Source organism: Amphiura filiformis, chromosome 9, assembly GCF_039555335.1.
Source record: "Amphiura filiformis chromosome 9, Afil_fr2py, whole genome shotgun sequence".
NCBI lineage: Eukaryota > Metazoa > Echinodermata > Ophiuroidea > Amphilepidida > Amphiuridae > Amphiura > Amphiura filiformis.
The window spans coordinates 5,478,019-5,503,332 of record NC_092636.1 but is presented as its reverse complement, the minus strand read 5'-3'; the positions used below and the strand labels follow the sequence as shown (position 1 = coordinate 5,503,332).

The 25,314-nt window shown below is 37.4% G+C and overlaps 1 protein-coding gene across 1 annotated transcript in view; it reads right to left on the bottom strand.

Annotated features, from left to right (window-relative positions):
* Positions 1–22,829, bottom strand: part of LOC140160553 (nuclear pore complex protein Nup98-Nup96-like) — a 61,162-nt gene extending 38,333 nt beyond the window's left edge. The window contains exons 1-14 of the mRNA XM_072183797.1: positions 22,735–22,829; positions 14,615–14,763; positions 13,631–13,801; positions 12,592–12,744; positions 10,452–10,732; positions 9,694–9,886; positions 8,492–8,667; positions 7,522–7,632; positions 5,431–5,584; positions 3,541–3,793; positions 2,762–2,867; positions 2,025–2,105; positions 832–891; positions 519–626 (exon numbers count right to left, since the gene is read on the bottom strand). Coding sequence (XP_072039898.1) covers positions 519–626; positions 832–891; positions 2,025–2,105; positions 2,762–2,867; positions 3,541–3,793; positions 5,431–5,584; positions 7,522–7,632; positions 8,492–8,667; positions 9,694–9,886; positions 10,452–10,732; positions 12,592–12,744; positions 13,631–13,801; positions 14,615–14,660 — 1,893 coding nt within the window. The 5' untranslated portion in view covers positions 14,661–14,763; positions 22,735–22,829. The remainder of the gene's footprint in view (positions 1–518; positions 627–831; positions 892–2,024; positions 2,106–2,761; positions 2,868–3,540; positions 3,794–5,430; positions 5,585–7,521; positions 7,633–8,491; positions 8,668–9,693; positions 9,887–10,451; positions 10,733–12,591; positions 12,745–13,630; positions 13,802–14,614; positions 14,764–22,734) is intronic.
* Positions 22,830–25,314: the final 2,485 nt, after the last annotated feature.

Below are 25,314 nucleotides of genomic sequence, written 5' to 3'. Positions count from 1 at the left end.
ACCGAAAGAGAGCATCGCGGAAATGTACATGCCATCAAAACCAAAACTGCTGCAACCAACTCGTGCTTTTGCACCTTCATCGAAAACTGCAGTGAGTCCAAAAGTGACATCTAAACCAAAATCGCGGAAACCACGACCTCCATGTGCTTGTTACCTTCCAGCGACGATGAAAAACGTACACTTGTCTTCAAAACCGCAACAACATCAACCCCTTCGCTACGGTCCATCAGCCTTACCAGTTACCGAAGAAGATGATAAAAAGAAAGATGTTATCCCGATGCCTCCGTCGGTTGTATCCATGCCTCCCAGTGCAGCGTCTACCTTTAAAACAGAAAACACTCCACTTAGTCCAGAAGACGCTCGTAGGCCTTCCTCGACCACTGCAGTATTTTCTAAAGATATGCTATCAAAGCCAAAATTGCTACAGCCTACTTGTGCTTATAAGCTTTCATCAACAACTGCAATAATTTGTACAACCATGAAAACTTGTAATTTATGCGATATGTATAGCGACTCACCTTGTCCGATTTCTTCTTGATTACCAGCTTCTTGACACTTCTTCTCTTCACAAATATATCAGAGTTGAGTGTGGCATCCTCTTCTTCAAATCCATCAAATAATTTGGACTGTAAATAACAACATGAATACGAATATGAATTTTTAATCCTGTCTTGGAAATTATGCTGGCATATTTTGCCATTTGGTGATTGTTTTACCCTGTTAAAGAAGTTTGTGAACTCTGAATTATTGAAATTCTTACGCTTAATCATTAATTATTAATGATGTCTCTAATGTATTTCTAATTCTCAATAGGTTTTAACAAATACTAACCTTGTTGCCTACAGACTGGATAGGTCTGGGGCGCAATTTGGGTGACGGTCTGGCTGATACCTGTATTGAAAAAATAGGTACATTTGCTTTTACATTGATATGGGCAGTATAAAGGATGTCTTTATAACAATTAAATACAACCAATTTGAACTAATGATATGATGATAAACTAGTGAGTACCTACCCTTGAACAAACTTATCAATATGCACATAACAAATATCACTTTGTTCCTGCTGTTCAAAGTCTGGCTGCCCAAGAATTCATTCATTCCATAAATTAAGTACCAGTTTTGAGAATTTTATGACAACAAACATGCCTGGATTTTTAATCAGGGACTGCCTTTTTTGGAGACAAAGAGCAATCACTCTCTACTGCTCTCCTTAAATCTGATTCTGGATAGTGATTTTTAGCTCTCCTCGGTTGACCATTCTCTCCTTATATTCTTAGTGTAAATGCTCTAAACAGTTCTCCTTGAAAGCTCCAGAATAAAGCTCTCCTGCAAATTCCAAAAGACAGTCTCCGAAAAATGATGCAAATTTCAATGATATTCCCTCTTTGACATTTCGATTCATTTATTTAGTCAAATTCTAGGTTAAAAAAACCCTGTAAAATGGGCCTGACCAGGCGGCGGATGACATGATCGAGCCGGCAACTCGTGAAACCGCCCGGCCGTATGGCATTTTCCATATACTCGGTTAGTTTTGTGGGGTTCATTATCGAACCCCAACGGTTTTAGCTTGTATTTATATTATTTATCAACATAGGCCTATTTGTTTGTGATATTTCAAGCGTTTTAAAATTTCAAAATAATCCCATTCAATTACACAGTTGACGATGAAAATTTACTGAATTTAGGGAATGCACGTCATACACCACCTGGGTCTGACTGACCCAGATTTTGGGTTTCATATGAAATTAAAAACAGCTATTTTTGACCAAAGTGAATTGATTTTGACTGAAATTGCATCATGATTTCAAAAAATGTTTGCAAAAAGCAACAAAAAAAATTATCAAATTTTAATCAGATTTTTCAAGGTTTTGGTGATTCTCATTTTCTTTTTATCATTTAGCCTCTTCTATGAATTTGTCAAAAATCCTGACCAATCCGACTTAGCAAGTCTGTCCGTCTGTAGTCTAGAACAGGGTTTCTTCTTTCATTGCCTTAAAGCCTTTTATTGGTACGATTTCTTACCTTATAATGTGGTGGCGTGCTTAGTGCTTTTTGTGCTGCAGCACTGATGGGTTTTAATGTTTCATCTGTCTTGTCAGAATTCTGTCAAAAATAAAAATTATACAAATTAAATATTATGGAAGGTTATAACAATTTTGCATTACGCAAAAATTCTTACAAGAAGTTTTCTTTTCAAAATATTATTTTTCTCTCCTAAAGATTATGTAAACTGAACAGAGCACTCACATTAAGCAACCTGACTGAAAAACTAAATTTAGTTGGAATCTTAAATCTTTCTCAAGGGGTGTGTGGTTTATGAATGGAATTGAACATTGCACTTAAAGAGAAAGTACCGCCAAAGTAGTTCTGGGGTGAACCAAACCTGCTTGGTTATCAAATTAAATCAGTGACAAGGTTATCACTGAATTTGACAGTTGTTAATTGATGTTTTAATGTTATTGCATCAATCAGCACCTGTCAAATTCAGAGATAATCTTGTCACTGATTACTTTGATAACCAGGCAGGTTTGGTTCATCCCAGAAGAACTGCTCTGGCAGGGATTCCTCTTTAAGGGAAAGCATGGTGCAATGGTTACAATGATGACATCAACCTAATCCCACAAAGTGTATCAGGGTTGCAACAATTCACCATAAGTTATGACTCATTACACATGCAAAAGAGGGCAGTTTGTCAGCTACTTGCAGCGCGTACGCTGTAACTAGACTTCTTTGAGTTGGAACTACTTGTATCAACTTACTGTGATGTTATTCCTAAAGAGAGGATTGTCTCCATAGGGTGAGTTTAACAGCACCAGCATCTGTTGCTGTAGCTGCTGATTACCTCCTGCTCCTCCTACACCAGCACTGAAAAGAAAAATACACAATATCAAGTTGAAATGAAATAGAGGATGATTAAAGCACTTCCCAACATCCACTGGGTAAATCATGCAGCCGAACACAGTGAACACCATGCATAGTATATATTCATGTGAGACAATGTGAGACCTCAAATGACATTTGACCTCAGTGTTTGACCTTGAACACCTCTGCATACAGGTCACATCACATGCACAAGTTTTCTAATATGTTTATCAATATAAAAAATTATTCCGTAGTGCTATCATACAGAATGTCCAGCAGCACAGGTATAGCGCTGTGATCAATATCGCTAAGCCCGTTTACACAGAAGTGTTCACCCCTACGTGCGCGGGCATTCAAAGCGAGGACTTGTGATACACACATGTGTAAATGGGGTTTGTAATGGCATTCAAAGTGAGGACATTTTTATGAACAACACATTCAAAGAGAGGTCACGTCACCTTGTCTGTAAACAAGCATACAAAGTGAGATAATAGCCTATACCCTCCCCCCCCCCCTATATTCCCTATAGGAAGAGTGTTATCCAATGCACATACTCACAAAGCGAGGACTCAGATTTTGACCTCACTTTGTCAAAATGTCCTCACTTTGAATGTGGGAAACGATATCTTGTCCTTGCTTTGAATGGCTTGACGAACGCCCATAGGGTTCTACTTACCTGCCTAGGCCAGTGTTTGTTCCGGCAAGACCCAGACCGCTACTTGTACCGCCAAGACCGGTTCCAAAGCCTCCTCCGAATCCACCTAACGTACTAGGTTGGTTTGTTGTTCCAAACAAGCCTCCTCCAGTGGTGCCTGTTCCTAATCCGGTACCCAGTCCAGTGCCAAGACCAGTGCCAAGACCGGTGCCAAACCCTGTGGCTGGTTTAGCACCAAAGAGTCCACCTGTGCCAGTACTGGTGCCAAATCCACCTGTAAAGCAAAATACAATATATATTATTAATGAGACAGGTATTGAAGTGGGTAAGGCAACACAAAAAAAACATATTCCACAAAACCCAAATTTTCCATTTCTGAGATTTTTTTTTAATTTGCTGTATGCATGTAAAAATTAGCCATTGAACTTGATGGAAATTGTTGTTACATGTAAAATCAGCTGTTTGGGGCAAACCGTAAACTTATTTTCACTGAAAAAAGTATAATGACAAAAGAGGGAATAAATTCAATTTATTTGCAGATTTAAGCTATTTTTAGAATCATTTGCTGAAAACAACAACAAACAAATGCTGGTGTTTGTTTCGTTGCCTAACCAATCTTATTTCCTGACAATTGACCTGGCCCTTTGGCAGGTGGCCAAATGCTAGTATGCAGTATTCAGCATTAGAGGATGATTAAAGCACTTCCCAACATCCACTGGGTAAATCATGTAGCCAAAGACAATGAACACCATGCATAGTATATGTTCATGTGAGACCATTTTTTTTTCATTGTCAGCTTATTTTACAACCTCAAATGACCTTTGACCTCAGTGTTTGACCTTAAACACCATTACATGAACGTTCCCATTGTGCAGTTATGGTCCAAGTTTGATATAAAATTGGATTGACTAAGCCCATATTTATTAGTCGAGCTATGGGTTTTAAAATATCGGACTCAGATACGTTCAGTCCAGTATTTTTAAACTCATAGCTAGACCAATAAATATTGGGAGTAAAGCATCCAATTTCATCATTCTTGTATTTTGGATCCAATATTTTCAGTCTTGGATTCATCAAAGACCAGATTTTCATTTTCAGCCTAATTTGCAAGTTGACTTTAAATGACCTTTGACCTCAGTATATTACCTTGGATACCACCAATACAAGAAGGTGCCGTTTGGTTGCAATAAAATTTAAACTGTGCACATGAGACCAAATTTTAACCCAGTCTTACATAATTGCCATTTACAACTTGATCTCATAGGACCTTTGACCTCTCTGTATGACCTTGAACACCACCAATACATGATGGTTCCCATAGTGTAGCTATGACCCAAGTTTGGTTGCAACCGGTTGTGTACCATGCATACAAGACCAATTAAATTAATTAAAAGCCATGCATAATTTTTGACGGACTGACACACAACCCCTACACACCCCCAACACACTGACTGATGCACAGACACACAACACAACTTTAAAATGCATGAGGTACTTTAGTTTAGTCCCCATGGGTAACAATCAAATAATGGCAGCTTTCAAACACAGGCCTTGTCTTTTGAGGCGAGTGAGAGTGATCACTCGCCATCACTCGCCTAAAATGAAGCCGAGGAGAGCTTTTTATCACTCGCCTACATTTGGTGAAATAATAATACAAGTAATTAAAATCACTCGCCTACAGCTCACCTGGCAATTTTTGAGGAGAGTGATTTGTCACTCGCCATCAATTTTCAAAAGACAAGGCCTGCAAATAATGTTACATACTCATGGTGCTATTTGCACATGTAACCTCTTCAGTCCATAGCCAGCTTGTACTGGTTTTGGATACCCAAAAGTAAGTCAAATTCTTTGGTAAACTTGCCCTACTGAAGAAATGTTAGTATAACAAAACAACATACATGCAATACCAACCCTTACCGAATCCGGTGCCTGTGGTACCTCCAAGAGTCAGGCCCGGTTTCTGTCCTCCGAATAATCCACCACCAGCAGCCCCTCCAAGCCCACCTCCAGTCTGGGTGGGGGTTCCAAAACCTGTAGGTTTATTGCCAAAGAGGCCACCTCCCTGCTTGAAATAGACAAAAGAAAAATAGGAGTGAATATTATTACATGTCAGATTAATTTACGATAAATGTTCTTCCCCTTTTCCTTTTTTAAAGGAAATGTCATGTACTAACAGAATCATATGCCGTAACAAATATTTACATGTTATTTGTGTTTGAAACAAATTATCTATCCAAATCAGGGTTTAAATTTAATATACATAAACAACATTTAATAGGGCGCCTTTCCAACTTGATCAAAGCGCCGTAAAAACAAAGCAATAACAAAAACAGAGTCAATATGATGGATAAAAATGAGACTTCAACACCTTCTTGAAACTAGGCAGTGTGCATGCCTCCCTGATGGTTCTTGGGAGGCTGTTCCAGAGTGTGGGTGCCGAAACATAAAATGATTTATCTCCAATGCGATTTTTCCCGACATGAGCGGTGAGAAGAGTAGTATCGGAAGAAGAACGTGTCATGGGTCCTGTAGCAGGTTTGAGTTTATGAGTGAGAAAGTTTGTGAGATAAACTGGTGCATTACCCTGAAGACATTTAAAAACATACATGCATATCTTGAATTTGATGCGCTCCCGTATGGGCAGCCAGTGTAGAGTGTCCATGAGAGGTGATGGGCTATCACGTCTGTCAGCACAGAAAATAAGTTTAGCGGCTTTGTTTAGGAGAGATTGTAGACGGTCCAGGTCCTTTGATTTGGCTCCATACAGGAGTGCAATATGTTATATTTATCTAAATATTCTTGGCATTTTGTATTTGAAATCATCAATATGTAGAGATTCTCATTTCTGTGCCAGGAAGCAATTACATCTCGAAGCCTTGAGTCCTGATTTGGTCACTCAAGTGCGCTTTTCATAATTTTATGTGTTCTGTCCTTGTGTTCTCTTGTACTTTGGTTTAACATAGGTGTAATGTAATGTAATGGAAGATGGAAGGTGTTGTCCACCTCTGGCCTCCTTTGGCCTTTTGGACCGCTCCGCCATGCCTAATTAGTGACATGTTAAGGGATCCAAAATGATCTTTTATTGTGTTTCGACAGTATATTTTGTGGGTCATGAGAACACCTCAGACCTGTCGAATTGCATTCTGAATACGAAGCATGTCTTTCTGATATCAAATAATTTTCATTTTTTGAAAATCACAATATAATACAAATGACAAATTATAAAAATTTGATATTTTTAAAATTTTTGATATATAACAGTCCTCGAAGTAAATTATATAAATCTAATGATATATTCTTAAAGTGTATGTAGCAGGGGAAAAAGCCGGACGGTCAATTGAAAATTTTGACCTTTCATATTGAAGATATGGATTTTTTCCCAAAAAGACCTAATTTTTTTTTGGTGTTTTGGGAAAAAAATCCATATCTTCAATACTGAAAAGGTCAAAATTTTCAATTGATCGTCGGCTTTTCATCCCACCTACATACACTTTAAGTATAAATCATCAGATTTATAAAGTTTACTTCAAGTACTGTTAAATATCAAAAATATCAATTTTAATGATTTGCCATAAAATGTGTATTAAATTGCGAATTTCAAAAAATCAAAATTATTTGATATCAGAATGACATTCTTCGTATTCAGAATGCAATTCGATATGTCTGATGTGCTCTAATGTCCCAAAATAAATACTGTCCAAACGTTCATACCCCAGCCCTTAATCAATGAAATGTATGTAATGTTATGTATGTATTACTTTGGCATGGAAATAAAATATATATCTATCGATCGATACTGTGTGACTGCACACCAGTGTTAGCTACTGTAGCTATAAAATAACAGGATAAAATGGACCATTTTGGTTACAATTTCTTTTAATTTTGACCCATAAATTTATGCGTGCTTTGCGCACATTTGTTACAGTAAACTAATTTTGATATCAGGTTTGGCTTCTGCAAAAACTAAAGACAGAGATAGACAGTGTGGATGGGGTAAGGTACCTGGGTTTGTCCAAATCCAGTAGTGGTGCCAAATCCTGTTGTAGTCCCAAAGCCTCCTGTGGAAGTCTGGCCAAACAAACTAGATTGAGTTGTAGGCTGTCCAAACAAACTCTGCAATATAACAAGAGTTGACAATTGAATTAATTTTCTCTGAACTACATTACCTCTCGTCAGTAAAAGTAAGTACATGTGTGTGGTGGGTCAGGTTGGATAGGTGTGGGGGTGTGTGGGGTGTCTTGTTGTGCGTAGAATCGCATGGTAAGCTTACAGAATAAACAACTGGTCTTTCAATAAACTATTAATTTTAAGTGAAAAATAATGATTTTTGAACATGTCTGTAAAATCATCATTAAAAAACAAATAAATTGCAACCTGATTTTCCAGGATTTAGGGTCGGTCGCTGAGGACAACACAATATTTTTTTGGCCTAGTGTACAGATTTACTATGTGATTGCATGATGGCATAGGTAATATAATATGATATTGCCGATGTGTTTGTAAACACAGTCAAACAAGGACACGCACAGGATATCTTTGTACAACAAGGAAACATGGACGTCCACTGTTGGATAAAATATATATAAATTGCCATAAGAAAGCATTATAACTAATGTCCGCAGTTGCCGCTATAGGGTAGTTCACACTTGTAAAAACTTAACCACGTCCCACTGTAAATCGAAAAACTAAAACGTGTGCGTTCACGGTTGGATACGGCACTTGGATAGTCAACTTTGCACACTTACATAATTAAAACTACATGTTTTTCATGTCCTCATTTGCCGGTGGTTCCTCGTTAGGGAATGCATAACTTGTATCTTTTCACTCAAGATCTAATGTGACTTGTTCGGAAATGAAAATTAGAGGCAAACTAAAACTACCACAAGTACACAAAGGTGAATAATGTCACACCCTTCGTCACAAGCTGTATTGTTCCTAAGATTTGTACATTGTTCTAAGTTCTAAGCCTTACCTTTTGATTGTTATTTGCTCCAAAGCCTGTGGTGCCTGTGTTGCCAAACAATGTTGAGCCTCCAGTGCTAGTGCTGGTACCAAAACCAGTAGGTTTACTTCCAAACAAACTACTTGCTGGCTGCTGGGTTTGGCCCCCAAATAAACCACCAGAGGTTGGTGTAGCTCCAAATCCACCTGAAAAATAAGGAAAGAATGTTTGATAATTACATTGTCTTTAAAACTATTTGTTAAAGCCATAAAAAATAGTTTAGTATTTCTTTTCCATAAAATGTGACCCGGCAGCACAAATGAGCCGTAAATTCCCTAAATTGTATTCTGAGTTACGGTGTAAAATGTGTACGAAGGTCGTATTCATCGGTAACTTATAATCCTATTGTTGAAGTGCATAATAAGCTTCTACCTTAGATGGCTATAGAACTTTTAATAGCTCTGGTCTTTGTTTGCTTTTGCTAAATCCTGTTCAAGTGGTGGGTTACCAGGCATTGTATTTTGTACAGGTATGCATAACCAACAATTAACAATGAGAGAACTTTCTTAAACCTCGTTGACTTGGGGATGATTTGAAATGACCGCCAATTATGACTGTTTGATATTTATTGCCAGCAATGTGGAAAAAGAGACACATGTAAAAACGTAAAAAGCTATAATTTTGTTGAAGGAGCAAAGTTTAACAAACCATAACCCCGCTTCTGGATATCGCTTGAAGTCAAATGATATACCATTTTAAAGTTTATGATGTTTATTTTTTAAACACGAAATAAAACAAAATTGACCGGGGGAGGAATTTACGGCCCATTCGCCGTGGACGGTCACAAATGTTAGCTTTTACTGTAAATTTTGAGCTGAACTATGGAGTTTAAGCAAAGAAAGTTTGAATATACTACCAGCGCCGAATTCGCCAATGAATGTCACTCCGTCAATCGTGCTATGGTACGATCCTTTGATGTGTGTGTGACTGTTTCGCACGCCATGTATGTACTGTGTTATGAACATCGCATATGTGTTTGACTAATATAATAACACAACGGTTCCTGCACTTTATTCAAAGTCTCATATGTTAACAAAACTACAGAAGTACAAGTGGAAGCGACTTTAATTTCATATCTCCCTCATAAAATTGCTCACTTCTAAAAAGGCCACCACCACCACCACCACCACCACCACCACCACCAAGAGATTTGAGATGTTTTCATATCTTACCAATCTTACCAGTGCTTGTTCCACCAAAAACAGGTTTGTTTTGCTGGCCAAACACAAAGGTTGACGCTTGTGATGTCTGCTGACCAAACATTCCCCCTGGTTTGTTGTCAGTCGTTGTCAGGTTGGATCCGCCAAGGAGGCTGCCTGAAGTGGGACCTTTACGATTGGCGAGGTAGTCCTCCGTTCGTAATTCCTGTGATGAGAACAACAACACAGTGGTTAGAAAAATTAACATGTTATAAAAACCTTGTAAACTTTCATTTCACACACCTGGTTATCAAACTTCATAATACTACAGAGTTTATTGGATCAATTTGCTCCCCCCCCCCCACCTCCCCGGAAAGAATTTGAGCGTACACTCCTGGAGTAAGTTTACACTGAGAACTTATATTCTTTAAGATTGCATTTAAATGTAATAGTAAAGTGAATGTTGTGTGCTGAGAATATTGTTTCATTTCCTTTATATATACGTTTTGTTAAAATGTTGTCGCTTTTGGGGGAAAACAGGCAATTTGCTGGGAAATTAGGTCATTTGGAGGGAAATTTTCCTTTTCTGGATAAAGAAATACACAAGAAATGGTGAAGAATCCTGCCAAGTTGGAGTGAAATTGATCTCTCTTGCCAGGAAATAAACATATTTTCCAGGCCTATAGTGGTCTTCAGATGCAAACCTCATCGAGGAACCTGCAAAGGCCATCAAATTCTGTCCAGTATTCTTACAAATACTTAATAGTTTGCCAAATGCATTATTTACTTACCTCGAAACTTTTGCCTTCATATTCCTTCATAGCGGTGATGACCATGTGTCTTGTATTGACTGTCGTCGACACATTATTCTTCACCATTGTATCTGATCCTGATGCTGGTTGGAATTTGACGGTAGTTCCTACCACCGCCTGCTGGCCACCGAATAATGACCCTCCAGCAGCAGTGCCTCCAAAGAGTCCGCCAGCAGAGCTGGTAGCTGGCTGGCCGAATGCGGTGCTTGCAGTACTGGTTTGACCAAAAATACTACCCGAGGCACTGCCCCCAAATGCTGCTGAAAAAATGCAAACACAAACAAAACATGAAGATCGTATCAAACTAGCCTTGGCAGCGATTGAGAGACATCAGAAAATCAAACACACAAATTGATGTGTACTACCAGTGATTTGACTCTCAGATCACTCTTGCCAAAATTTCCTTGCAACTGGCAATCAGATTGTGAAAATAGTTCTTTTCGCACAATTCTAAGAAAAATGAAGACTCACATTTTTATTGACATTTATTTTCACAACTACACTAGTGGTTTAATCCGACTGGCAACCAATCATATCTGACTGCTTCCTTTTATAGGCTACAGATACTGCTGTAGAGGGCGTGATGAGTTGGTCAAAGATATAGTATTCACTACACAGAATTATGAGATTCAGAGCCCAAACTTATTTTGTTTTTTCTAACAGTTGTCCACTAGAAACACAATCTTACCCATTCAGTCAAAACAATGTCAATTTACACATTTGTGTTAGTAATTTGGAGAATAAAGAGATTAGTTGGGTACACTCGTAGTAGAAAAAACAGGTAACTATATTCTATAATATGGCAGAATTAAAAGGACTAGTTTACATGTGACATCATCTGTCAATCAGATTTGGGCATGGTTTGTTTACTAGTGTCAAGTTGTGATTATAGTCTCTGAATGCATGCCTTATGGTTAATTTTGCACCTTCAAATATACAATCTGTGTACAAAAAATAGGTATAATTAATATGAAACATTCTTTCCCGAAGGCACCATGTCAATAATGCCTAAAAAAGTTGTAAACGTACCATAATTTTTCGCCATTTTCTGCTATTCCTTTCCTCTGATCGAGACCAGATGAGTCAACCTTCCTTTTACCTACTACTAACCAATCAAGGTTCGCGGGGAGATTAATTAACAGTGATGCCAGATGCAAACTAGTCTTTTTAATTCTGTCTTTGATTATATCAACCATTTAAGGGCTGGGGTATGAACGTTTGGACAGTATTTATTTTGGGACATTAGAGCACATCAGACATATCGTTGCATTCTGAATACGAAGAATGTCATTCTGATATCAAATAATTTTGATTTTTGAAATTGCAATTTGATACACATTTTATGGCAAATCATTAAAATTGATATTTTTGATATTTAACAGTACTTGAAGTAAACTTTATAAATCTGATGATTTATACTTAAAGTGTATGTAGGTGGGATGAAAAGTTTACGATCAATTGAAAATGTTGACCTTTTCAGATTATTGAAGATATGGATTTTTTCCCAAAACACCAAAAAAATTAGGTCTTTTTGGGAAAAAAATCCATATCTTCAATATGAAAGGTTAAAATTTTTAATTTACCGTCGGCTTTCCTCCCTGCTACATAAACTTTAAGAATATATCATTAGATTTATATAATTTACTTCGAGGACTGTTATATATCAAAATTTGAAAAATATCAAATTTTTATAATTTGTCATAAAATTTGTATTATATTGTGATTTAAAAAATGAAAATTATTTGATATCAGAAAGACATGCTTCAGATTCAGAATGCAATTCGATAGGTCTGAGGTGCTCTCATGTCCCACAAAAATACTGTCGAAACACAATAAACGCTCATTTTAGATCCCTTAATTGGTTGACTGAAGAATGGTACTTCTCTTTATCCACTATTGGAGCAAAGTGACATTTTTTTTCTTAACATATCAAGCTATCTACACGTACATCGGCCCGTGTTTGAAATTCATGCTCCCTATCTAACATACATGATATAGCACGATGTTCTTTCAAATAAATAAAAAGAAGTTACTACCTACGTGTCCCATGTGAAAGTTGAGTGCATTTGATTGAAGAAAAATTGATGAGTGGGTAGCAAGCAATATAATCTAGAAATACCTGTTTTATTTTGGCCAAACATTGAACCAGTACCTGATCCAAATGCATTACTAGTTGCTGCTGGTGTTGAGAAGAGACTGCCCCCAGTGTTGGTGCCACCAAAGAGTCCTCCTCCAGCTGCGCTTGTGGTATTTGTTCCTCCAAAACCAAATCCTAGTGGTGCAAAGAAAAAGTATGTGGTATCACATGCAAACAAAATCTTTTCTTGAAGACTTACTCCATGTTATCATTTCAAGTCAAATACTGTTTAACCCCCTGAACACTACCTGTCAATCTAACATTGCCTCTGATTGGTCAATTACACAATATCTTCAGTTTAATCACCAATCAGAATGGAGCTTCACAAATAATTCACCCATTTTTTTTGGTGTGGTGAAATTATTATAACAATGTTGCTGATTGGTCCAATAGGCAGGTAGTTCTCATGGGGTTAAGGCTGGTACGTTTTTTTAGTCCTCTTCCCGTTCCAGATAAATTCAAATCATGCTGTCTATTACAATGCAGACTTACATGCCAAAATCTCAGTCATTTTAGGCACAACATTTCACATTAATAATTGGATTAATCTGTGTCAAAAGGCTTGACAACTTACAAATTTTATTTTGACATAACATATTTTAAAAGTTGCAAACTTGCATGATATGCACAATTCCATAATTGGGCCAGAAAAAGATCACTGTCAACTTATGACTAAATTCTTTTTTTTTTTTTTCTAACAAAGAAAGCCTTCCATTTGATTTGTATGAATTGTTTGTTTCCATAAATATACACACCCCTAACCACATACCCCTATGTGTATCCATCTGCAAACAATGATGTTTCACACCTCTGATTGGTCAATTACATGATATCTTCATTTTAATCACCAATCAAAATGGAGCTTTGCAAATAATTCACCCCAATATTTTTGCGTGGTGAAATTATTCTAACAATGTTGCTGATTGGGTCAATTGATAATGAAAACTTCTTTTTGGCCAATCGGCAGGCAGTTCTCATGGGGTTACACAAATTTAGCAACACTTCAGTGAATTGTATATACCTGTTGATGATGTAGCTGTCTGACCAAATGTACTGGTGCCTCCTCCAAATAGTCCCCCTGTAGAACTGGTATTAGTTCCTCCAAATAATGATGATCCGGGGGTCTGGGCTCCAAATGCACCAGGGGTGCCAAAACCAGTGGACGCTGGGGTTTTACTTCCAAATGCTGATCCTGCAGTGTGAAGAAAAGTGTACAAACTCATGACTAATGATGAAGGCAAAAAATGCATTATTCACCCTTTGCAATGATCGCCATCTTGCTACCCAAACCAGGTTTTCCTGCAAACGCATGCACAAAATGTGTATTTTTGTTTCTCATGCTTTTCTAACAAAGTGCCAGAAGGCTTTTGCAAAGCATATGTGGTAATTAAACACATGCGTTTGACAGGCGTATGCACACACTTCTTGGGTAGAACCTTGATTTGAGTTGACCATGGCGATTTTGTTCCAGATAGGCCGAGCGACCTAGGCTATTGCACTCGCCCATGTACGTGGTACGATTAAAAGGTTCGCTTCATTGCCACTACGAATTAAGCGTTTCCACATATCTCTGAAATTACTCATTTTTACGATCTGCGCATTATTGTGTTTAACGCGTTTGAACTCAAGGAAACTCGATTGTTTGTCAGTTTCGCTTTCAATACCCTGACTGGAAGTTCAATCCCCTGACAAGAGATTACCCCTATCTTTCAACACATATATTCAACTGCAAGCCAAACAATGGATATATACCAAAAATAAAAGGATATTTTCTATAATTTGAGATTATAATCACACATTGACATATCAATATTATGACTCTTTTGATTAAATGGAAGCATGGGAAAGATATCTCTAGAGGTGAATAATATTAATTCAGTTTATTTGTAATCTAGTGCTTGATGGTGTGATTTACATTTCCACATGTACAAATTGAATTATTGACCTATTGGTGACGATGTGTGTAGTAAACTAACCCCTAAACAAGGGTTCTATGATTGCTTACCTGCTCCAAAAGTGGAACCAAAAGGTTTGTTGGTTGATCCAAACATGATTCCTTTCCGATATGATCTCTTCACCTGCTGCTACCACGGTAGTTGAAAATTTCCAAAGCAAATGGAAACAAGATCAATCTTGTATCCCAGAAATTTACACCTGTTTAAAAAATTTTTAATGAAAAGATTACTTCTAGATCTATGTGGATAGTTCTGACCCATTTGGATTGAAACTTGCTGAAAAAATGGGTATCAAATGAATTATCAACTGTACAACACAGATCATGATGGGTATATCGTTAAAAAAGTTGCTCAAATGACACATCAGCAAATTGATAGCATGGTTAATCTCTTCAAAATTAGCTAACTTTGCTCTCCAGATACAGATAGGCCAAAGTCATCAAAATTAATTTAGGTATTTATAAACCATTAAACTTCAAACAGAATTGTTTACACATTAATTAAGGCAGGCATTTTTGGTCAGGTTTTCGGGTACCCAGGGGTGGAATTTCGTAAAGTACCACAGGAGTCCAATTTGCGAGAGTCCATGGATTCCCGTAAATGGATTCTCGTTGTACAATCTTGCGGGAGTCCAAAAGGTATTATATGTAGGCCTACGTTAAATGCATTCAAACAAACAAATAAACTAACAAAGTTAAGTTCTTAATATATGTGTCATCATACTCTCACTATTGCATCTTTGGTGACTTTTCCTTTATATTTTGCAGGGCTGGCTTTAAGTTTTAAGGCGTGTTGAACTTAAACGTAAGTTCGCTGAGCCGATCATTTCCTGCGCGAGTCCAATAGGACTTTATGGGAGTCTCTGCGAGAGTAGACTCTTGGACTCCCGCCGAAATTCCACCCCTGGTACCCGACCGAAGAGAGTCAGCATTTGGTTACCCAAAATTGCAAAAAAATAAATAAAAATTTATTTTTTTGGGTTTTGGAGTGTCCCTGGACCTAGAGCTATTAAAATGGTAGGATCATTCACATTCATGGTTGACCTACAAAAAAATTGAATACCGGTACATGTTTTTAATATGCAAAGTGATAATTTGTGTTCATGTCATACCAGTTCATACTCTACTAATGATTTCAAAATGGATACGGTACAAATTCATTTTGAAATCATCTAGAGAATGTCATAAACACAAATGATCACTTTGCATTTTTAAAAAATGGGTTTTTTTATATAATTTCGGGTACCTACCCGATTACCACTACCAGCCCGAAAAATGTGTCGGGTACCCGGGTACAAAAATACCTGAAAATGCCTGCCTAGCATTAATCACCTTTGAAAATTTGGTGACCATTTAATAGTGACTGAAGTCAGACTGAAGTAATATCGTTCCACACTCTATTAATATTATTGTGTCGTCATGGATAGTTTCACTCGAGCACTATAGCTTTGAATTTGCACACAATAGTTACTCATTTAATATCTTGGTGTAGATTAGCCATCCAGTAAATAACATATAAGGTGATGAAGTTCGGAGTTACCGGACGCAACTGTCGCATGTAAGTTGCAAATTTTATTTCCAGAATTCGATTTAACTTTACCTTATATTTACTCATTTAATGCTAGAGTATGTTGCTATCGGTCGGACAGCGATGACGGATGTTATTTATTCTGTTAGTATTAATGTTGAAATTTGGAGAAAATTTATTTAGATATGAGTCAACTGTTTCTTTTGAGTAAAATTTGCTAAAATTTTGTTTGTGCAATTTTAGCAACATTTGTAATGCTCGCCGGTCATGATCGGCTGTCCAAGATAGAAATCTTGCTCAAAAGATACAGTTGACTAATCAAAATTAACTTTCATCCAAATCAATGAAATTTCACCATTAACAGAATAAATAACCTCCGGTGCAAAAAATTGCACCACTGTCCGACGGAAAAACCATACCAAATAGCTCGAGATACTCTATCTAAAATACAGGTTTACATTTTTAGACCAAAATGCATGACAGTTTTAGTCGCTATTCCGTGGTCTACTTTATGGGTGTGAATGGAAAAGGTCTTATATGAAAGATAAAATTATTTGTTTGGGCCAGACATAAATCCCTAAGAAAATAAGTAGCCAATTATGACCAAAAAAAACCCAAAAAAATCAGTGCATTTAGTTGCACATTGAATATGTGTGAAAAAGGACATAAACTTAATCCTTGTAATTGGATAACTGTAGGCAGTGCATACATGCCTATATACTTTCACACGAGGGCAGCAAAACATAGGCTATTGGTCATTGACAACAAGATGGCTGCCCCCACAGCAGCCAGCAGTGATTCTGAAACTAAACATGTTTGTGCTATGCATGTTGTTCCTGGCACAACAAGTGATTTTCTGAGGTTTTCGGAAAAAAGTTGGAGCAAGTATATCTCTTGTGCTGAACGATGGGTGAAGCTGGTGGACCGGGAAGAGCACAAAGTAGCTCAAAATGCTGGGGAAGTCCTGGGTGTCGAATTCGACTCCAGTGCTGTCAGAACTGTAGACTACAGATTTCCAGATGCAGAATCCAAGGTAAGCATATTTTTATTGTCATAATTTATATACTATAAAAATATAAGCTTACAATATATAAGTGTTGCCACACAATCATGACAATCAAGTCTGTTTAGTGTGGCATCATGTATTCACACAGTGCATCCATGGACCATGGCTCGTACTTGTACATTTGCGAGAAGGCATCATCAATATTATCATGTACACTGATAATCATAATACTTCCGAGGCCTGTGGTGAAAGTGCAGACTACTGGGCTAACGCTATCGCGATCACTCACATACATAGCGGGTAAACGTGCGCGCCTAATCGCGCGTTTTACGCGATAAGAACAAAGGCCCTGTAACCTGCACTTTCACCACAAGCCTCGGAAGTATTATGATTATGGGTACGGTACATACAATCATGTCAATGGAATGGTTGCATGAATGTGACGTGTGGATACGGGCCAGGTAATGAGTCAGTATGTAGCAATTAGTTATCACTGTACCCAAGTTATGTGCCAGGGTGGATTTGATTCACATGGGGTAGGCACATTAGTGTTGCATGTTGTTTTATTACACATTTGACACTACCGCTTGAACAATTATCAGTGCTCACTGCTCAGTCAGTGGCAGTGCAACTCGTAGATGCAGTAATTACAACACCCATACCCAGGGGGTACACTTGACATGGCCCTAATATGTGTGAGTATTACCAAATCATAATTGTTCAGAATTCCCAACATGAATATGCCACTGATAGCTGACATCCTGACAAATTTGCTGTTAGAGCAAAATTGTAATGTATCATATCATTGCTTTGTAGTACGGTACCTGTGTAATGTGACGGAGTGTCCACCGTGACACAGCATCCGTAACAATGAAATTCTATTCATTGCTATTCATGCACGGAATAAGCCGCAATCAATATGATCAATGATTCATGAACATATGAATAGATTCTCTTTGTTTATAGGACACTGTAACACTAGGACAATTTATGTTATGATACTGATTACTGGCGGTACACATGCATAGTTTGCTACGTGTTTTATGAATACTAACTTGTTCCATCCCCCGATCATCACAGCTGTCGATGCCTGGTTTGTGGACAGATATTTCGATCAACAGTCCGATTAAACCCCTGGATAAAACCGTTGCCAAACAATTCAAAACAAGAATTTTTGTAAAAAAAAAATGGGTCAATTTATAAGAATATTTCGTTATTAGGATTAGGAAATTAAACTAAAGCAGATTGTCAACAACAAAAAATTATTGACAGGTTCACGTAGCAATGTGCCCAATTCAAATAGTGCTAGAAAACCCATGAAACAAGCAAGTCATGTGTATAAGCAACAGACTGTAAAAGGAGCCTTGATCACTTTCAAACTGGAAAAAATGGACACTTAAGTTCAGATTGAAATCCTTGTTGTATCAGTTTTTTCGAGGTACCGTATGCAAAATGTTTTATTTTCAGATTTTTACTTTCTATTCTTTCAGGTATACCAAGTTCAAGATGGGCAAGCACAGAGAAGAGGCCATGCCACCAAACCAAGACTCCCTAAAGCAGCACATTATGCGAGCTAATTACCAGGCAGCAGTGTATAAATCAGCCCTTGACCAGTTCCCTGACATTCCATCACCCCATGGAAGAGGATGGATAGTAGACGGTGAGAGTATTGCTATACATTGGACTGACCTAGCACCAGCACCTGATAGCATACTAGAATTTGTGCATTGTGACTGTAAGAAGACAAAATGCATACAAGGTGGATGCTCTTGTTTGGAAAAAGGACTCCCATGCACTGATCTGTTCAAGTGTGTGTCATGTGAGAACACTCCTCAAGAATGTCTAACAAATGATGGGGATGACAATGATGAAGATGATGACAGTGATAGTGAAAGTGAAGACTGAAACCCTTTAAAGTGCCTTGATTTCAGGAGAATTGGCCAGTTTTGTCCTACAGACAAGTACAATTTCAAGTTATGCATTAACAGTAATGCATAGTCATCACATCCAACTAGTTGCATTTCCGATTTAAAATCAGTTTATTGTGATGCTGCAATGTGAATGTGGTGTATCATGATCAGAGCTATAGGTCTCTAATGCATAGTCATCACATCCAACTAGTTGCATTTCGATTTAAAATCAGTTTATTGTGATGCTGCAATGTGAATGTGGTGTAAAAATACATCATGATCAGAGCTATGGACCATGTCATGCATGAAGATCTATCAAAGTCACTTTTAGGTCTCAAAAAATCAAGACATGTCTGGATAAATGTGTAAGTTATGGTATCTGTATGATATGGCAATATCTGAATCAGAGGAACCTCTTTGACACAACTTATGGGGCACACATTTTAGTTTGTGTTTTCAGATTCAGAGGTAGAGGTGGTTGAGCGGTCTTGCGTACTGTACCGTCGGCCGGGTGTTTCAAAAATCGTGGGTTCGAGCCTCAATCGAAACCAGGATTCTTTGCTACCCCAAAAGGTTCCTATCTAGGTCAGAAATGCTGTAATTATATCATACAAAATTCAGTTGGGATACAAAGATTTTTTTCTGAGGCTTTGGGCTATAAATTTGATATAATTACAGAATTTCTCCTCTACCCCATCCACTGTGTGTAATGTACAGGCTAGTACATGCAGTGAATGACCGGTGCGCCGTGGTTCGGAAAGTCACGTTAAGCTGTTGGACCCGTGTATTTGGCAGTTGCCTTGAACATGTTTAAAGTTACTGGCCTTCGTCAGTAGGGAGTTATCCCAGATCAGTTACCTGTACAAGTACCCGCAATTCTAGGCTCAGGATCGTGCATAGGTAAACTTTCCACATAAAGCCTAGGTTGCAACTATAGCTCATCACCAGGAAGGAAGGATTGTGTGTTATCATTATCCACTTATTACATACAAACTCAGTGCCAAGGATTTGAAAAACAAATCATTGTAATCAAATGTTTTGTGTTCACGAGGTTCCACTGTATTCTCAAACAAAAGTGTTTTCAAAAACATAAAAATGATGTTCAATGCTGTGAAACTTTGATTTGGTGCAAAGAAGATCAAAATGATAAAGAAGAAGCAAAAATAAAAACAACATAAAGTGCAAAGTAAGATATTGTTGCCTCTGTATGTCTCATTTTATTATATACTGTATGGTAAGTGTTAAACATATACCAATTGCTTGGAAAATGGTGAGCGCTTGAGTGGTATGTTGTATTTAACTGCCTGTAATCCTACCACAGCCCCCTCCTCCCACACATACCACCACCACCAAAATACTCTATTAAGGTAACAAAAATACTGTAATTATTGATAAAATATATTATAAAGAACAATAATTTATTTTTTTCTATGTTTTTTGTAGAAGCAGTAATATTTAGTAATATTTTTAATACCGGTGCTCCTTGAAAAAAAAGAATTTCCATCATATTATTAAAAAGCCCGATATCGCTCGAATTGGCGTTTTTTCTTTAGGGATTTTTACACTGCTAATTGTACTCATTTTGTCCATTGATTAATGTGGTTTCCAAGTACACCCAGCAAGTGGACCACGGAATTCATTTTCTGGACATATAAATACCATGCATTTTGGTCTATTTACTATATCTTGCTGTACTTCAGCTAGAGCGCCAAAGGAAGAAAACCTGGGTTTTTTCCGAGAACAATACAAACAGCAAACACGTAATCATTTCATGACTTCAGTGACGCGACCTTGATCATTGATGGCTATCATTTCTGTACAACATGTCAAGTGAAGTGAGAGAGAATTGAATAGATGCATGTTCGTCACAACAGAACTGGACTGGCTCGTGTCAGATACCAAAGCACTCTAGGCTAGCATCACATGCGTACGTAGACACAGAACATGAGAACAGAGAAGCTAAGAAGGCCAGTCAGCGCCAGTGCAGTGGAAATCGTAGTGACGGAGTATATCCTGTCTGGACACATCACACTTCATGTGTGATGTGTCCTGCTATTCGCCAAACTTTCCTGCTTCAACTTGCACTATTCAAAACATAAAATATATTAATTATTACCGATATCGCTCGTTTTTACAGAAAAGCGAAGCAGCATGGCATCGCAGTGCACCAGGACGTGCCGTGTGCAAAATTTCTAACGGGCGCCATAACCCGTTTTGTGATTGGTTCATTGGTTGTATATTCACCATTTATCGCGATCGTGAAGCCAATCAATGAACGCGACGGCCTTCATGGGTAATGTAGATCTGACCACGAAAAGCGAAGTACGTCTAACCTGATTGGTTAAAAAAATACTTGGACCAGTCAGCGTGCTCAGTTCTTAATTAACAGCCACGTGCAGGTGATTTCCATGTGGTGTTTCAGCGATGGAGTATAAATTCAGCTTGACAACTTATCTTGCAATGAAGGTGCAAGGTAGTTCTAGTAACTATAACTCAGCATACTGATTATAGTGCACTCTATGTATATCTTTTCCACAAATAAGAAACATCACAATATGTGGGCTCATGTTGGGCTCCAATGATGTAGACGAGGAACTCTCAAGGACAGTTTTGGCCTGCATGGATGATATTAATCCCATTGTACCAGAGTCTGGGCGTACATGGATGATTTTAATCCCATTGTACTATACTACCATACCAAAGTTGAGATAATTGATCTACATTGATCTCATCTTTTGGGTGGGTTCAACATTCCCTGAGTTGGCAAAACCTGCAATCTTCATGGAGTAATTTACTTAGTGCAAAAGTGGTCAAAATATTGCTCTGCAAATTTGCTTTATTTTCATGATTTGGATTTATCATATTGAGCAGCATTCTCCTTGTGATGTTTCTGCACTGTGTAGAGAGGGTCTACAACATCTCTGAGGTAAAACTGACAAATGCAAGATATATTTCTTGATGCTTGAAGTTTGGATTTCTTAAACGTACAGTGCATCCCTATGTACCGCTGCAAGACTTCAGGTCCGTAGATGTCATTATGTTTATGATAAAGACTGAAGTCTTGCTGGCAAGACTAGGTGCAAGGACAATACAGAGACAATCACTGACACTACAACAATTAATCTAATAGATGGCTTGTTTATGACATGCATCGGGTGGATTTTACGATTGAGGTAAGATTTTTGGCCTGCCCCGGCGTGAATATTCTCATTTTTCTTCATCAAAAATGCTAGCGATGACCAGTTTTTTGCTGACAATTTGATAACAAGATACTTTCATACATGATAGGGTAAAAACGATAGCTGTACAGTCGTCTAAAATATACATTTTGATATAGGCCTAAAATTATCTGCACAAAATCTTTGCTTTGGTCCATACATTGCCAAGGCTTCCAGGGATGTTTACGTATACGCGTATAGTGACGGAGTTGTGAGTACCTATCGGGCTAGTATTATTCATAATCATTATAATTACTAGAAATCCAACAAAGTCATGAAGTAATCAACGCTAGGCTAAAAATAGAATAACAAATAACTGCAACTTTTCAAACCTGTATTTAGTGTGTATGATTGATTTGTCAACAAACACTGACTTGTCTTGATTGTTGTCGCGCGATGCAAACTTGTAGAAAATACGAGTAACTTATATCACGCTATCTTTGGGTAATTATAAAACAACATACACGCAATCAAACTAATTTTATACAAGAAAATATGACTATAATTACCATCCTGACGTAATAATTGGGGGATCCCCTTCCTTTCCGCATAAATCTGGTACGAACAGGCGCAAACGGCAAACTAGATATTTATAAATACACACACATGCGTAGCACATAGGAATCAAAGCAATTACAATTTACACAGGGCTCGAGGATATCCACGCAAAAATCACATTGACTGAAAAATAACCGACTGGAAATAATAGACTACAGACCAGCCCTGTGTATATTTCAAACATAGTTGGCCGGCTGTGAATGAAGACTATATTGCAACCCATTATCATTAAACCATGGAGGTATATAAATAAATGGAGAATGATCGCCAGAATTATAATCTCTTAAGTGGAGATTATCCGATTACCTCTATTCAATGAGTCACCAAACTTGAATGACTAGCCACTTCAGCCAAGCTATTGATCTCCACGATGGTTATGAGACTCTACCATGGTTCATTGATCGTCACTCCCAAAATTTCCTCATAGGAATTGACCCTACATTGACCCGTACCGGAAGGCTTGTAAAAGAGACTGTATAATGACGTCAGCTAGTCAATTAGCTGTTCAAAGTCGCCAGTTTTGATAGCTTATAGTTTCAATGTATGATTGTGCGAAAACCCGATGAAATTTGGATGTTCTGTTCTCAAGTTATGAAACTGTTTTCAACACTAGTTGTGCCGTAACTTGACAAATATACTTAGTTTTCATGTTCATATATTAAGCTTTTAAGGGGGTCTGAGGGAGTTCAAATATAGTGCAAATGAAAGCAAAACGTTTTTACCTTCCGATTGTGAAAAAATTATGTTGGGCCAATTTGGGCCAATTGAGTTAAGAGCGAGTAAAATTTACCGGAAGTACTTCGAATTCAGCTAAAATCTTTTCATCATCATTAAACTTCTCATTTTATAATAAATAATTATCAGTATTTAGGCCTAAATGATTATTAATATAATTAATTAGGGGCCATCATTTTCTTTGGAGGGGGGTTCCAAATAGGCCTATACCGGGGGGTCATAACTTTTGGAAAGAAAAATAGGGGTCATAGCCTAATTTAATTTTTCAAGAATCATGACCAAAATGTAGGGGTCACAATATGACCACAGATATAGGCCTACAGATAGGGTGTTTATTTTATTCAAAAAGACTGATTTCAATGCAATTTTTTGCGAAAATGACATTTTGATATTAAATTTTCTGAAACATGAGCACTTTCCAATAAACATTATAAGTAACTGCATTTAGCACCCCAATGAAATAAATGACCAGTGAAACAGACTTAACAATGTAATCAGCTTAACATAATCAATATCCCCTGAAATTGCCTATTCAACAATAATTGGTCATAACCAACGTAGTACAAAAGATGCTTGGCTAGATCATTCTCCATTTATTTATATACCTCCATGATTAAACCATGGTAGGTATTACCTACCATGATTAAGGTTATACAAAGAAACGTATAAAAAACGTATAAAAGACGTATAAAGTTGTTCTCTAAAACCGCGTTTTCTCAGCAATGAAATATCGCAGTGAGTCAAATGTTGGTGCATGGATGTATCTTTACATTATTTTTGTGTGTTTATACAAATTTTTAGAATCCGTTTGAAAATCCTTCGTTTAAATCATTTTACGCACCATGTTCACAAGCTCAAAAACGCGTTCCATGCAGTTTTTTTCAAATTTTCGCTCCGTATAAAACCACGCCGAGTGATTGTTTTCTCCTTTTTGCATTGTACTACAAATCGACCAAAGAAATAATGTTGCCATGGGGAAGAACCAATTACAGTACCGATTAAATTTTATTAGCCCGTTTTTGGGAACAATTTTCGAGAATCTTGTACCACAAAACACTGTTATGTAACATTATCGATATCTGGATTGTGGAACGTTAATTTTGATTTCTAACTGCCTACATTATTTCTCCAATGTCTGTCGCTTACTTTACCATTTGAATTTCACTCAAAATTTAAGCTACTTTTGCAAAAAACGAGGTTTTTCGCCATCGATACCTCCGACATTTACAGCGGTAATGAGCGTGTTTATCATAAGAGCCTGTTTACGCACTATTCCATAATAGTCAGTTTGAGATCAATCGATTTCATATGTCCCTTCAGTTGCTCAATCGGTTAGCGCGCCGGACTTATACGTTCAACTATATAATACTATACTTTTGAGCTGGAAAATTTGGTACGTGTTCGAGTCCCTACGGGTCCATTCCGTTTATTTTATATTATTTTTCTCTCACTTTTTTCCTTTTTCTTGTTCGTTGCTTTCTTTCTGACTGCAGCGATTGATTGTTTTTGCCCGTTTTTTTTCATGATAATCCCGGGAATTTTTAGGCTATTCTAGTCTAATAATAGGCGCGGCGCGGCCTATGAATATATTTTTACAAATTCGATTAACAAAATATTGGTTGTTGGTTTTGTTATTGTTGTTGTAGTTATTGTTGTAGGCCTATATATTGCATAATCAGGGTATAAATAGGCCTACTAGGCCTATTATAGCATGGGAAGCATTGATTTATTTCACGACAGATAATTCAGGATAATTTTAAAAATTGAAAATTTAGAAAATCCAAAGGAAAATTGCT